At 40.0% G+C, this 16,397-nt stretch overlaps 2 protein-coding genes across 8 annotated transcripts in view; one reads left to right on the forward strand and one right to left on the reverse strand.

Moving 5' to 3' along the window:
- The window catches only part of LOC122660025 (protein OSB1, mitochondrial-like), a 29,537-nt gene extending 23,920 nt beyond the window's left edge, over positions 1-5,617 (reverse strand). Inside the window, exons 1-4 of one of the 5 annotated variants that reach the window (XR_006332600.1) lie at positions 5,173-5,617; positions 4,661-4,796; positions 3,413-3,515; positions 121-557 (exon numbers count right to left, since the gene is read on the reverse strand). Coding sequence is in view for 4 of the 5 variants with exons in the window: in XM_043855199.1 (XP_043711134.1) it covers positions 229-557; positions 3,413-3,515; positions 4,661-4,796; positions 5,173-5,495 (891 nt within the window). In the remaining variant the exon portion in view is untranslated. Of the gene's footprint in view, positions 1-90; positions 558-3,412; positions 3,516-4,660; positions 4,900-5,172 lie in introns of those variants that run through there. The other 4 variants (XM_043855199.1, XM_043855200.1, XM_043855201.1 and 1 more) reach the window with 4 other exon arrangements.
- Positions 5,618-8,214: 2,597 nt separating this feature from the next.
- LOC122658366 (golgin candidate 6-like) overlaps positions 8,215-16,397 on the forward strand; it is a 36,773-nt gene continuing 28,590 nt past the window's right edge. For all 3 annotated transcript variants that reach the window (XM_043853289.1, XM_043853291.1, XM_043853290.1), the window contains exon 1: positions 8,215-8,424. In XM_043853289.1, coding sequence (XP_043709224.1) covers positions 8,371-8,424 — 54 coding nt within the window. In that variant the 5' untranslated portion in view covers positions 8,215-8,370. The remainder of the gene's footprint in view (positions 8,425-16,397) is intronic.

Below are 16,397 nucleotides of genomic sequence, written 5' to 3' on the forward strand. Positions count from 1 at the left end.
CTGGTGTACACCATCTTGGTTTTCTACCACAAACTTTTGGAGCTTCTTCAGAAACACCCCAAGCCTTATCCCTTTCATTCTTGCTTTTCCATAGGCAAGCTGAAATGTTCAAACTCAAACCTTTACATCACCGGGATCAAATGCCAAACACAACTATTAACTATGAACAATTCCAAGAGACCATCTCTTGTGGCAAGCAAAACAATTTTCTCCATTCCCACATCAGTCCTATGATCCTTGTATTATTTTCTTCTTCTGAAGCACAGAGACCAGTTCCTCATCTGTAAAGTCCCAGAAAGACATACGGGACCATGAACTAACTGAGTCCTGATACCTTGTTCCACTCATTCTAGAGTCATGCAGTTGAAGTTGCCTAGTAACCCAAGGAGGATCAGATGAACCAAGCCACAAGGCCTCACCAGTATCCTTATGCTTAAAATCTGGAGCCTTAGGATTAAGCTTGCCATGTCTATTGTCCCACCATTCATTTGGATTAGCAAAGAAAACTTGCCACAAGTAGAGACAGTCTTTTCTTTTCTTTTCCCAATCCGAAACACCTAAAACGGGATAAACAGAATATGTAAGAGATCAGGGACACAAGACAAAAGAAAGGAACTAGGGTTTTTGGAACTTGCACCAAGAAGTAAAAGAAGTGCATTGGTAGCCCATGAAATTTTGAATAGAATATATAACAATTTTAGCACAAAACCCATGAACCAACACTATTTATTGACGAAAACCGGTAAATAATGAAATAAAATGAAGGAAAAAAAAATTTTAAGCAATGCAATTAGTTAACCCAATTTACAGTTTTTTTTTTTTGGGTAAAAAAAAAATACAGTGGGTTTTTCGTCTTTTTATCAATTCATGCAACAGAAAAGCAATATAATAAAAAAAAAAATGAAGATGAAAAGGAAAATCAGCATGATCTCTTTTAAAACCTCTAAGTTATTACAAATTACATCTATAAACCAAACATCATCATTCTATCATAATGTGTCCATACTGACACAAATATTTAGTTCCATTTGCAGCAAATCATTGTCTGGTTTCCTTGATAGGTAGGATGGTACAGATAGGCAAAAGAATGAATAAATATCAGTCTGTATAGTAGGAAACAGGTGGACATTTTACACCTTTACAAATAAAACAATCAGTACAATGTTGAGGTAAATCCACTTTATACTTACAAAATTTATCAGGGGACAAACGGATAGAATTAGAATAATAAGGGGCAATTTAGAAGACATTGCAGGAAAACCTTTCCCTGGACTGCACTGCCAACAAACCTACTTAGGATGATGTGGCAAATCCCACCATTGGATGTCTAGAAAATGATATATTGGAAATGCATAAAATTTCAGACTCAAATTCAATCATAAACACCGCATGTATTTGCATATCACCCTGGTATTTTCAGCCGTTCCTTCTCTTCAATTATTCCATTGGATTTTCAAAGCTTTATTTTTCCATGTGGCCAATTCCGTTCAAGCTGAAACTTTACATGAGAGCAGATGACCTTGAGGTCTACCTGATGCAGATTGTGGCCAGCAAGAAAAGGAAGGAATCATCTGTGGTTTGGTTTGGTTCATTACTGAACTAGTTTTTAACCCATCAACCCCTTGTGTGTGGAGATTTATGGTTTTCTAAAAACCAGATGTGAGACCCAGTTTGAAGATTTAAGCAAGTACTTGTAAAGCATGGGAGGAATACACTACACTAAGAGAAAATTCCATTGGGTGATTGACCAAGGGTGGCTGGTAAGGAATAGAACCAATCGGAAGGGGATTGACTACGAACCCACTGATCCAGAGCCAGGCTAAAAACGCGGCGTATAACATATATTGATCATAAGTGGTGGGTGGGTGTTGGGCACAAGCTTATGGCTTGCAGTTCCTATTTTCCAGGGTTCCTGAATTTCAGGAATCTTATCATCAAGTTCCTATCTTATTTGGGTTATTATTATTTGTTTATTCAATTCTACTCTACAGTTGTTTACGCAGACTGGAACATGTCCAGTCATGGTCAAAGTCTGTTTTACTTTATTAAGTTTCCTAGTCAGCACAACTCTCTATCATATCCTACAATTGAGAGGTTCAGATGACTTTATTTCTGTTTTTTTTAGTCTGTTCAGGATTCTTTCTAAGCTGGTCGACTGAAGTAGTATTTCCCAATCATATTTTGTTTCTACTTTGAGTTTTTATTTAAATACGGAATAGGCATAGCCTCACCCAAGCTTTTGATTAATGAAGAGAAACTTTTTGCTCAATCGGCTCAGTGGATTTCTGAATGCACTCTTGTGGATTCAGCAAAGATCAGATGGATTCCTGATCATATGCCCGCCTATCTCTTTCTTTCTATAATCTACATCAAATCAGTTCAATATTTCTTTTTTCTGTTCTTCAATTCTATTTCTAATTCCAGATCTGAGATTATATGGCCCCGGGCATGTTTGTCCTTCAGTCTCTGGTTTGATCTCTTGGATCTGATTTTGATTTCATACGCTGATTGTTTACTGTGCTACTGGTAATCCTATTCTGATTCTTGTTTGAAGATCAACATTTCATTGCCATCAAATTCTGAGACATTGAAGTTCCTTGTTTGAGTAGGATTCTAAAGTATCTTTAATCTGGCCAACAGAATTGACTGAAACTTCTCTGAGATATTCTCCTAGCCATTAACATCATTTGAACATTTTTTTTTTTAATCTATTTTTGACTTGTACATGATGAGATATTAAATTTCTCCTAATTCTGGTTATTTTGTATTCTTGAATGTCCTATTCACAGTACAATACTTCCATATTTTCTAATCAGGCCATCGGATTGTTTTCACTTTTTGATAGTCTGTTTCCCCACTGCATACAGACCCTTCGACCAGAATTCTAGTCATATCTGATGTACTGATCTGTTGTCATAAAATTTCTCTTGAACCTGGAAATAATTCTCTTCACTGCGATTATGGTTTACTGGGAATTCTGATCTGTAACCTTTAGGTGATTTAGAACCGCATCATTACCAATCCACAAAATTAAGCCCCATTGGACAGGACATGTGGCAGAACTGGGTGTGCCATCAAGGAAACCTCTCTTGATGTGCTGTCCAGAAAAAACATACTAAGAATACAAAGGTTTTTGTATTATGAGAAAAATACTAGCAGAAACTCATTGGGTTACTGTGCTGATGCAGAGATTTTATTCCTCGGCCAGGTTTTTTAATCTGGCAAAGCTAAGTTTGAATAATCCGATATGCCAAAGGTATAACACATCCAAAAAGTAAAAATTAAAAAAAAAAATAAAAATAAAAATAAAACCAGAAAAGAGCGTTCTGATCCAGAACATGAAACAGCCTAGATGAACTCTAGAGGAGAATAACAGCAGTGATAGAAACATCCCAAGAGCGAACAGACTTACTTAATAGAGGAGGTTGTTTTTCTTTTGGATCTGATTCCTCCAATTTCTTGCAAGATTTGTATTGCCCAATCTGTGCAACGTAGTTTAGTTCCTTCACAATTACCTGGAAGGAATGGATAATGTTAAAAGAAATTACGTAATGAGATGGTTAGGAACATACCAGCAAAAAGGAGCAAAGGCCATTGAGAATTTTCCCCTCTATCCTTTAAAACTATACCTGTGGAAAGCTGTTCGTTTAAAAACTTATCTCATCTAAGCCCAGCTTACTTCAGAAAACCAGAATGAAAAAAGGGTAAATTACACGTCACCCCCTGGTTTTCAAACGAAACTCACCCACTGGTTTTTGAAAAAACTCAACACCCCCTCTACAGTAACGGTGTTAGTCTGCTGTTAGTTATTAGTGAAAGGACTATTTTACCCTTGTACTAAAAGGGTAAATTATACGTCACCCCCTGTTTATAAATTCTTGCTGGATTGATCAAATGACTTGAGATTGGAAAAAGAACATGAGAGTAGGACTAACAACAGAATAAAACGAGGACAACTGCCTAGCGCAGTTCATAGTGAGTGTTGCGGTGGTCTTGCGTTCGAGCCTCCTGGTCCTCACCTTCCCTCTCCCCCCTCCCCCATAGAGTAGGTACCGGTCAATTAAAAAAAAAGAATAAAATGGTCTACATTGGATTTTAAGTGTATCTTTCAGCAAAATTCCAGGTAGTTAAAAAAGTAAGAGACTACAAGGCACAACTAGACACCTGCATCAATATATCCTACAGTGGGCAATATGATTAATTAACCAGGTCACCCATATTACAGAAGAGTTCTAAAGAAATTCATTTGAGAGAATAAGATAACATAACAACAAATAGAAAGGGGCTAGATCAATTTAACAATAAAAGAGGGGGTGAGAGTGGAGTTGAAGAAGGGACAAGAAGTTCCTCTGCAGAAGTCAGCCATAACATCGCATTTATGACATTACAGGATTCCAAATTTATCCATTCTACAATGGCAATTGATAAGGATGAAAGATATATTGGCATGCTTTGAAAAGCAGGTCAGGCCATGATAAATTGAGGCAACATAATCATGAAACTAAGAGAAAGAAATAGTGGAAGACGGACTCCACCCATCATGAAACTAAGAATGTGCTTAAAAATAAGGAATGTCTACAAGATATCATCCTTTGCAACAATAAACTGCATAATTTAGAAAAGAAGATAAATCACTAAACAATAATTAGTATTTGCGTACCTCATAAAAGGTCTTGGGCTTTCCACTTAAGACCTTTGTGTAAGAAAGTAAATGACCTGACACATAAATGAAATCATTTGGCCTCAAATGTTGGAGAGATATTTCTGCCATCTTGTCCCTCATCCTCAATAAAACCCTGTCAAAGTACTGTAAGAGTGTTGGCTTGGCCAGCAAAGGAATTGCATAACCAAAGCATATACTGCTTCTTGAAGGAAATGCATAATACCCATACCCTAACCCTAATAACCAGGAAAATAAATGATATACAATTTCGAATAATCAATAGTATGAAATATTATGTGGGTTTCGGATCAAATTGTGTACAGAGAGAGAAGACACCATTTTTCACTTGTTTACTCCGTATGCATGACGAATCCAATTGTGCACAGAATGTAATACTCAAAAGTTCCATATCATAAAACATTCATCCCATTGAGCAACAATAAAGAAAACCAAAATTAGCAAACGAAAATGAAAGAAATCAAAAAGGTTCGACAAGTCACAAATCACACCTGAATGTACGATCAGAGTCGCGGGAAGATCTCACTTCGAGAACGGTGTAAACAGAAAGGGTCTTAGTAGAAATACCCTTCTTCAAAGGAAATAAGACTGAGCCAATAAAGTTGACAGAGTTATATAGCTGTTTGTTCCATTTCATGGTCGTCGGGCGCTGGAACATAAGCTTATGATGGTAAACTGGGCTGCCGTCTTCGGTTCCGTCGAAAACGAAGTTACCCGACTTCGCCGATTTGGAGGATGAAGAGAATGAGAGGAACTTGTGCATGGAAAAAGGAAAGTTTTTTCTTAATATAGAGGAGAGACAAAACGCTTTCATGGCTTTTCCTTGAACAAATAACTGGAGTTTCTTCTACTGGAGGAGGAGCTCACAGCTTCTAGTGGGGTCTCGAGCGATGATGCGGCTGCAACTCGATTTCAAACTCATACATTTGGCGGCGTTTCGTTATTTATTGCCCCGTGGTGCCCTTTCTTCTCTCCCAGTCTCCCTGTTAAGTCTTTTGAACACTCTCTACTCTGTAGCCGTCTACCCGTGATGGAAGGTGAATGGAAAATGGGAAGCAGTTTTCTGTCCGGGAGCGCTGCTGTGCACATTGTGTGACGCAGCAGCGGCCATGTGTGTATAGTGGGGTCTGTTGTGCACATATGGCTTTTGCTGCATCGCACGATGTGCACGACAGCGTTCCAGTTACAGCAGCAAATAAAAATTCCAATTTGGGGAAGGGTTCTCTCAGCTTCAAGCGTTCCCCACGCCATCTCACATCTTATTTTTTTGGAAGCCTTTAGGCCCTTTACCCATTTGGCAAGACATCGTTGTCTGGTCACATAGCCCCTGCATTAGCGCGAGCCAATGATAACGCATTAAAGGCCAGAAAGGGTATATACATGGATGGAATATTTTATTTCACAGGAGGCAAATGGTAATTTTGCATGCACATGTGTTTGGGCATAGGGGCCTCGCGACCAAGTCGTGATCTCTTGCCCTAATAAAATGTAATGAAAAAGAGCATTGCTTGGTCACATAGTAGTGCACCCAGACATAGCAGCACGTGAAATTACTACCCCACCCCCATAAAATCAAAAATCTCATCCACATTGATGCTTGTGGGCACTCTCATTGGCCACCCTACCCCCATAAAATTAGAAATCTTACCCAAGTCATGTGGCCCCTGTGCCCAGACACAAGAGAACACACGAAATCACCACTCTGCCCCCCGAAATCAAATGTCACATTTATGTTGATGCCCATGTGCTACTCTCATTTATTTGCAACATACTTTCAAGTTTTAACCATGCGATTAGAAGGCTATCATTTTATTTTTTTCAAGAGGATGCACTTATTTGGAGAGATCAGATAGACACACTTCTTGATCATAAGAATATTCAATCCCTTCCTAAATTGTGATATGTTACCTAATCAAAAAAAAAAAAATTTGTGATATGTTTTCATAGCAGACAACGGTATTGGAGGGTTAGGTTTGTGTTTCGTGATCACGATGGCAAGCCTCTTGCTGCAGTTTCAAATCCTCTAGCAATCCCCTCTATCATAGTTTGAGAAACGATAGCGATTGCAGACAGCTTAGATCATATCATCGTCAAATCTAATAATAGGGAGTTGATCAGTTATCTAGTTGGTGATAATCTGAATCCACTTCTAACCCAAAACAAAAAAAAGAAAAAAGATAATCTGAATCCACTTATATCATTTGCGCCTATTCTGCATGATATTGCCCATGTCGCATCGTATCTAGAATCATGTAGTTTTTCTTTTATTCCAGGGTAAGGAAAACAATTTGGATAGCCAAAGTGAACTTGGTACTTACCTAGGTAGCACGTGATTGACCAAGGCAGGCCATAGTTAAAGTGTTTATATTTGGCTTCTAATAGTTGCAACTTCATTTAAGTCATTTTATGAACTGGTGATTTCAAATTTAATCATTCAACAAGAAATGCAGCCCTCATAGCACCATTGCGGAAAGTGAAAGCAATAGAAGAAGATTCATCAATAGAAAGAAAGGGAACAAAAAACTAAAAACTCTTACGCATTCACTAGGGCACCCTGTCTAACCCAACCAAGCAACATCAAGGCCAAATCAATGTCTAGGCGGACCCCTATTTAACAAAGGGGAAATTTCTTAGATCTATAGGATAGAAAAATAAAATAAAAAAATAATCACTAAAATAAATATAAAACAAAATCAAATTCATTTGTTTTGTAATTGATTTTCTTATCCCGTGGATCAAGGCAAGTTTCTCTTTAACTAAACATGATGACAACATGCCCCAGCTCCAAAAGGGTCCTGAAAACTATGCTTGTGAGTCTCACTTAAGTGTCTTAATTTTGAATAAAAAACATTTACGAAAATCAAACTGAATTGTTTAAAGTTTAATCTAGAATCGATAGATTATTATTCTGTTTAGTTTTGATTTTATTGTAAAAAAATTGTAATCGAATCGATTCATTATTCAATTTTGAACGATAAACCATTGATTTTAAACAATTTGTAATGGTTTCATAAACCAACCATTTGTAACGGTTTAAAACCGAATAAAACTGATTACGAATCAACTAACCAAATAAACAAACAGAATAACCAAACCAATTTAACGATTATGAACGTATAACTAGGGGTGTCAATAAAGCCGGCTGGCCCGAACCCCCTAAGCCGGCCGGCCCGACCGATTTTTGACCCGAGGCGGGTTTGGGTTTAGTTATAGTCGACCCGGGCGGGTCGGGTCCGTATTAATTATAGGTATATAATATTACATATATATATATATATATATATATATATATATTATATACTTAATATAAGTATTTTCTTGACAAACAAAAAAAAAGAAGAGAATTAACGTATAACAATAAAAGTCCACAATGAACCAAAACAAACCGATAATAAACCTCATAATGGAATTGATTAACCGATACGGTTCGGCTTTGTTTTGTTCTGTGTTCGATTACAAAATGAACCGAACCGAACCGAAAACAAGTAGTATTTCTAAAGAAAACTACTTGATTTTGGGAGATTTCGTCTTCGCAGTCCACAATGTTGAACCTTCGGTTATATTTAATTGCGTTCGCTTTCATTGGATTTATTATGTAGTAGGCACATGAATGGTGATCGGTGCGGGCTTGAAATCAGTTCTTCCGAGGGGTTCTGCTGCGTGTTCTTAATTGCTCTTGCCGTTCAGTTATGAATTTCGGTGCTCCGTTACGAAGCAAAATGGATTTGGTAGCTGGTTACAAGGTATTGATCTTCTATGGAAGGTCTATTTACGAAGCAAAATGTGTATTTGGTATCGATCTATTGGTACAACTCTAATTCTGTTGTTTACTTTCCTATCAGAACAAGGGCTCTCCTGATATTCAAAATCCCGCCATTAGAATTTCTTCAAATTTTGCAGGACTGTTCTATCATCAGAATGAACCAGTCAACCTTATTTTTATTGTTTGGACAATCTAAGTTTTCATTATTGAGTTATAGAATTTCTCTTCGACTGTGCTAATTGTGACCCTGATGAGCTAATCTCCGACTGGATTTTCTTAGTTCGGGTTAGACTACATTAGGAACTGGAAAATTGGTCAAAAAATTAAACACAGTATCAGGGAAATTGTTTGTCTTAAGTGTGCAGTAAGCTGGGCACTTGCAAATTGGTCTTATTGCAAGAAAATAAATAGTGAAAGATATTCACAATGGTGTAATTGGTTACTTGGTTAGCTTTAGTTGCATAATTGTATGAAGAGAGGTTGAAGTCTGAAATTCTTCTAGATTCTTAGTTCTTTGTTATTATTGCTTGGTATGTGAAAGTGTATGAATTCTTCTATATATTGATTGAGATTGCCATTGCTGTAATGGGCTGTTAGCATATATTGATTGAGATTGCTATTGCTGTAATTGGCTGTTAATTTATATGTTTTTGTAGCTTACTACTTTTAATGGGCTGTCAAATTATTCCTAAATCGTACTTGCTGAAAACTTTTGTATTGTTTTGTTCATTGGAGAGTATTATGTGTTTGTGACATTGTGTAGTTGGATACATAAAAAGATAAAAAATACTAAGGCGCTTTGGTTGCCTAGGCGACGCCTTGTCGCCTAAGCGCTTAGTCGGTCCCCCAATGTCTTGGGCGCCTTGTCACGTTGACATATAATATGCAAGAAGAAACACTCAAAGTCCTCCACAACAGCCCTATAAATGGCTTCGTCAATATACTGGAGGTACCCCAACCTATGGTATAGTTCTTTAAACAGTGAAGAACTCGACCGAGAGCCACCATAACTAGATGGTGGATGTGGAGCCGGCATCGACAACTATGGCTGGGGGCTGGAAATGAGAAGATGCTGTCCACAAATGACTATCCACCATGTGACTCACTCTCAAATTCAGAGGGTAATGACGAAGAAGAGCTATACTGTCCATAGCCACCATACCCACTTACCCACATACCCACATACCCAGTATAGTTGGAACCAGTGCTCTCTGTGGCATTGGATGGTGCTCGTCATTGCCCATGTACACTACTCTCCTCCAAACTCAGGCCTTTGAGAGTGCCAGTCAAGCTAGTAACATCAATATCCATGCTATCAGCTTCCTCATCTGGTCTAAATCGCGACGCTGGCCTCTCGAGTAGTTTGTGTGTGTGTGAAGGGCATGTGCACCATGGTCAGCATCCTATGTGGCATGATCAAACTGACTCTCATTTGTGAATGGGGTGGCTCTGGCTTTGGCTCTGCCTAGTCATACTCCTCGTGGAGGGATGCAAATCTATCATCACCATCACCATCACCACCACCACCACCACCACCATTAGACGGAGACGGTGTACGAGTATGGTCACTAGAATGCGACCAATCGATGTCCTCATCATCATCCTTGCCAGGCTTAGACTCAAAAGGCAGGGTGTTTATGAAGGAAATCGGTCCTCTTGGGGTTGGACTTGCTTCTAGGCCGATCCATGGTAGGGTCACCTCGATCCCTTACCCACTCATAGAGGGGATCCACCTCATCTGACTCCACTTGGAAAATGTTGCTAAGCTTGATTGGGTCTTTATCATTTTCCATGCCCATGCATATGTGCTACAACTTCAGTCTCATGTTATAGTACACAACACATACTGATGCAGGGGGATACCTAGAAACTAGGGCTCCTACATGAGTTGCTATTTAGGATAACTAATGGGTTACAATTCATAGGACAGCAGGCAACAGAAATGGGTAGCAGCAGCATATACAGACTCATATGCATTAATAAAACATTGAAAAGTCTATGCACTAATGAACAATACAGGATAGAACCTATAGCATCATTTCCACAAACATTTGATAGGCAAAATGGGGAAGGGGAAACAATATATAAATTACCAAATCAAGTGCAGAGACCTTTCAATACTCTAAAAAGAATTCATGCTGTACTAGTCCTAGGCATGCATTCCAATAGAGAATAAGACATAAGGAAGTATAAAGAAGATGTACCAAAACTAACAGCAGTATAAGTGCATATCAGGTCAGAAAATAAAAGGGTTCCAGATTCTTAATTAGTAAATATGACAAGGAGGGGAAGGGTAGTGATGAGCATGCATTCAGGTAGGGGGGGGAAATGGGGTAGAGCAGATAATGTAACAAACAGAAAAGAATGAGAACAAGGCATGTTCGATTGGGGGGGGGGGGGGAAGAAAGAGGGAATGGGGAAGAAGGGAAACAAATAACTTAACCACTTACTCTTTGTGTTTGCTATATGAGAGAAGGAGAGAAGAAGAAGAAGAAAATCCATTTGGGGGGTTGAGGGGAGAAGATGCTCCATGCAAGAGAGGAGAAGGAGACCCAAGAGCCAATAGCTTCTTTCATTTCATTTCTTAACATTCAACATTACCTGGCCGAATGGCCTGTACAAAGCTTAAGTAGAAAAAAAAATTAAAAAAATAATAGAATATTATTGATCTCCCCCTTTGGAAGACCAATACATAGGGAAGCACACCAGCTAAGCTCTTTCCTAAGGGAGCACAAGTTCCAATAATTCCTCTAGTCAACTAAAGGGGCTGATCCAAGTGGGCCTGGGCCTGGGCCTAGACCAGAATTACAAATGGAACCAAAACTGAACCAAACTGAACCAAAAAAAACTGAACCAAGCTGAACCAAACCGAACCAAACTGAACCAAAATTACATATGACCCAAATCACAATAAAAGATTAAAATTACTTAGGCCAGCAAAAGTACTCCAGATCAGCGCCACAATCCATTACGAAAGAAATCTCCGTCCAACCAATGTGAGCCTGATCCAAGCTGAAGATGTCTGTGCAATCTTCGTTGGTAAACTCTTCGAAAGTCTTTAGGAATGGGATTGATGTCTCCATCAATTCTCCCGGGCTTTGAAGAGTTCACCTCCGGTGAATAAAGACTCAAGTAGCGCTTAAGCATGTCGGGGTTGAGCTGTCGAAACTCCTCGATAGGAATCCAAGTGCAATCAATCTCCGGACGATTACGCCACTTAACTAAGAACTCTCGGGTTCCTCCGTCACGTGAAGAAACAATCCTTTCATCAAGGATATCCTCAACTTCTTCTGTTCCTTTAACAGTTTTGGGCACAGGAGGCAAAGGGGTGGGTGGAAGTGGAGGGGCAGGGACTGAAGTGTCATCAACAATAAATGGAAAGTCCTCAAGGTCATTGGGGTAGAAAGGAGCATCAGTAGGGGTGCTATGGTAAGGGGCAAGATCTTCAACATTGAAGATGTTACTGATTCCCATATCAGAAGGTAATTCCAAGACATAAGCATTAGCACTTACCCTTTTGAGAATTTTGAATGGACCTGCGCTACGAGCATGCAATTTGCTCGCTTTTCCTTTGGAGAATCTTTGTGGCTTGATTCTCACCATCACCATATCACCTTCCTCAAATGCTTATAGTCGCCGACGCACATCAGCCCTGGACTTGTATTGGTCATTACTCAACGCAATTCGCTGCCTTATACCTGCATGTAAGTCATGAATATGCTATGCAAAAGACTCGGCTGACGGGGAGGTTCTAGAGCTAGACATGGCTGGGATAAGGTCAATGGGTGCCCTGGGTTGGTAACCTAGACAGACCTCAAAAGGAGACATACCAGTAGTCCTATTCTTAGAGCTATTAAAAGCAAACTCTGCTTGGGTGAGGATTCTGTCCCAACTCTTAAGATACTCTCCAACCGAACAACGTAACAAATTTCCGAGACTCCGATTGATGACTTCAGTTTGACCATCAGTTTGGGGATGGAACGCAGTGGAGAAACGGAGTTTAGTACCCATCATCCGCCATAAGTGGCTTGTGAATTTGACATCCCTATCAAACACTATGGTTAAAGGCAAACCATGATACTTGACAACCTCATTGAAAAAAAGTTTGGCCACATTGGATGCATCAACAGTTTTTTAACATGGGATGAAATGTGTCATTTTTGAAAACCTATCCACAACCACAAAGATAGAGTCATGTCCCTTTGAAGTTTTGGGAAGACTAAGCACAAAGTCCATGCTAAGGTCTTGCCATGGAGCATGTGGCATAGGAAGGGGAGTGTACAAGCCAGTGTTCTTCTTTTGTTGCTTGGCAGATTGGCATGTGTGACACTGACTCACAATTCGAGAAACATCCCTTTTCAAACCGGGCCAAAAGAACCTATCTTCAACAAGAGTGGTGGTCTTGTCTCGACCAAAATGTCCAGCGACTCCTCCAGCATGCAATTCCCAAATCAGATAATCCCGAAGTGATGTCCTGGGAATGCATAGTTTGTCACTTTTAAATAGACACCCATCCTTTAGTAGGAAATCCGAACGAGCAATAGGAGGATCTTGATTCACTGAAGTGAAAATCTCACTAAAATCAGGACAAGTGGGATATTGGTCCTTGACTCGCTCAAACCCTACTACCTCAATGCTCATTGTTAGGAGCAAAACATTAGTTCGGTGCCTAGCACTCATGTGCTTGAACAAGATATTGACTCGACTCAACGCATCTGCTGCAGTGTTCTCAACACTAGGTCTATGCTTGAGTACAAAGGTGTACTCTTGAAGAAATTCGACCCACTTAGCGTGCCTTTGATTGAGCTTTTTCTGGGCATTTAAGTATTTCAGGGCTTGGTGATGTGAAAACAACACGAACTCTTGCGGTAACAGATAATGTCGCCAATAGCGCAGGGATTGCACAACCGCATAGAATTTTTTGTCATATGTGGAATAGCGTTGCCTGGCCTCATTTAGCTTTTCACTGAAGTAAGCAACTGGGTGCCCTTCTTGTCCTAAGACATCACCTATTCCAACACCAGAAGCTCCACAATTGACTTAAAAAACTTTGGAGAAATCTGGGAGACGTAAGACTGGTGCTTCCGTCATCAATTTCTTTATCTCCATAAAGGCCTTGGCAGCGTTTTTAGTCCATTGGAACTCCTTCCTTTTCATGCAATCTGTGACAGGAGACATGATGGAACTAAAATGATAAATGAACCTTCTGTAGAAGGTGGCTAAGCCGTGAGAGCTTCGCACCTCGTGAACATTGGTAGGCTTGGGCCATTCAACAATTGCTCTGATTTTCTCAGGATCAGCAGCTACTCCTTGAGCTGACGCAACAAATCCTAAGAAGATAACTTGATTACTCATGAAGGTGCATTTCTTGAGATTGACATAAAGTTTAGCCTTCAGTAGTACCCTAAAAACTTGTTGTAATTGATCCAAGTGGGAAGACGTGGTGTTACTATAGATGAGGATGTCATCAAAGTAAACCACTATGAACTTGCCAATGAATGGTTGAAGCACTTGATTCATAATCCTCATGAAAGTGCTCGGTGCATTGGATAAGCCAAAGGGCATAACTAACCATTCAAAAAGTCCATCCTTTGTCTTGAAGGCTGTCTTCCACTCATCCCCGGGTCTAATCCGAATTTGGTGGTACCCGCTCTTGAGGTCAATTTTTGAAAAGATGGACGACCCCGCCATCATATCCAACATGTCATCAAGTCTAGGTATAGGAAACCTATACTTGACAGTTATCTTATTGATGGCTCTACTGTCAATGCACATTCTCCAAGTGCCATCCTTCTTGGGTGTGAGTAAAGCAAGTACTGCACACGGACTTAGATTATCCTTTATGAATCCCTTTTGAAGAAGCTCATCCACTCGTCGTTTGAGCTCATGATGTTCTTTAGGGTTCATACGATAGTGGGGCAGATTTGGCAAAGATGAGCCAGGAACTAGATCGATTGCGTGTTGGATTTCACGCATTGGTGGTAGCCCATTTGGTAACTCCTCAGGGAATAGTTATTCAAATTCCTTAAACAAGGGTTGCATTTCTCTAGGAGCCTCAGTAAATTTGCTTGACGATTCAACTTTATTTGGCTTGGGAACTAGAGCGTAGATAACCCCCAACTCTTTACACTCACTCTCAAACTGCTGTTGATTTAGAATGTTGAGTGTTTTCTTTGGAGGTTGCTTGGAGGTACTACCCTTGTGTTCGAGGACCTTTACTTCCTTGGGTACACTAGGTGTCAGTCTAATCTTTTTCCCTTTAAATTCAAAGACACAGGTGTTAGATTTCCCATAGTTTGTGACATCTCGGTCATACAACCAAGGTCTCCCTAAAATGATGTGGGCAACGTCCATCTCTAGGACATCGCACCAAACTCTCTCCTCATAGCCCGTAAAATGCAAAGGGACTAAACACCTAAGAGTGACAGGAATAGTAGATTGGTTGACCCAAGCGACTTTGTATGGCTTTGGATGAGCTTGAGGTTTGAGTCCCATTCTAGCCACAACACTTTGAGAAACCACATTCATGCAACTTCCACTGTCAATAGCGACACGGCAATTCTTACCCTGGTGACAGGTGTAAGTGATGAAAATATTTGTTCGCCGCCAATCATTGTCGCTTTTGGGTTGCGAGACCATGCATCGAACAACACCTAATCGGGAGGTATTGCTCTCCTCTTGTTCTTCATCAGAAATGATCTCATTTGGATTGTGATCCTCAAACTCATCATCCTGACTCTCATCTTGGGTTTCACTCCGTCTTCCTCTTCAAGATTCTGGTTCCCAACGTAAAATTCCTGTTGGGGCAGTCTCTGACATAATGGCCAAATCCTTGACACTTAAAACATTGTTATTGACCATTCTTTTTGGGTGCTGCACCTAAAATGCCTTTATCCTTGTTGTTCTCAAACTGACGAGGAGGGTTGCCAGTTGTCTTAGAGAAACTTGAAGAACCTTGAAAAGGCTTTTTGGCATTTGACTCTCCACTTTGGAAACTCTTCTTTTGAGGAAAGGTCCTCATGGATGACTCAAGTTCTAAGGCAACTCTAAAAGCCTGATGGACATCTCGAACCATATGTGGTGCCATGCGTGTTCGAATGTCTGAATTGAGTCCACTAAGGAACCTAGAAAGGGTCTGTTCAATATCTTCATGAGTACGGTTCCTGATTTTCAGTTCATTGAACTTGCTCATGTACTCAGTTACAGACAACTTTCCTTGCCTATGGGTGTTCATCTCATTTAGAAGTTGAAGCCTATAGGTCGTAGGCAGAAACTCCCTTTTGAGTCTCTCTTGCATTTCCACCCATGTGGACATAGGCTCAATTCCTAAGTTCTGCTCTTGGTATTCTAGTTCTGTCCAGAAATCTTGGGCTGCTCCTGTGAGCTTGATTTTGGCAAATCGGAAGCGAACTTCCTCGGACATTTCATAGAAATCAAAATATCTGTCCATTTGCCTAATCCAATCCAACAAGACTTTGGCATCAATTTGCCCATCATAGGAGGGGGCTTCAACCTTGACCATTCTCCTAATGTCAAATTCTCGGTCTTGGGGTTCATAGAATTCCTCATCCCTATGTGGATGATAATTCCTTTGAAAATGATGCCCTTGAGGTCCTCGACCTCTTCCTCTACCTCGACCACGCCCATTGCCTAGGAAGTTATCCCCATACCTATCATGATCATCAATGTTACGATCATGCTCTTCAAGTTCTTGTTGGGTAACTTCTTGTCTAGGTCTGTTACCTTGAACAATGTGGTCTTGTCGCATGGATGTTTCCACGACATTAAGTCGGTCTGAAATTTCTTGGATAGTTCTTAAGGTTTCTTCATTCTGTTTGAAGATCCTTTCTAATTGTTCAGGTGTAATGGTAGAGCTATTGGAGCCTGGCATGTTTTGGTATGTTCTACCACTCCTGGTGGACATACGAGGGATCAAACACTTAGATTAGGACT

This window comes from Telopea speciosissima, chromosome 4, assembly GCF_018873765.1.
Source record: "Telopea speciosissima isolate NSW1024214 ecotype Mountain lineage chromosome 4, Tspe_v1, whole genome shotgun sequence".
Lineage (NCBI taxonomy): Eukaryota > Viridiplantae > Streptophyta > Magnoliopsida > Proteales > Proteaceae > Telopea > Telopea speciosissima.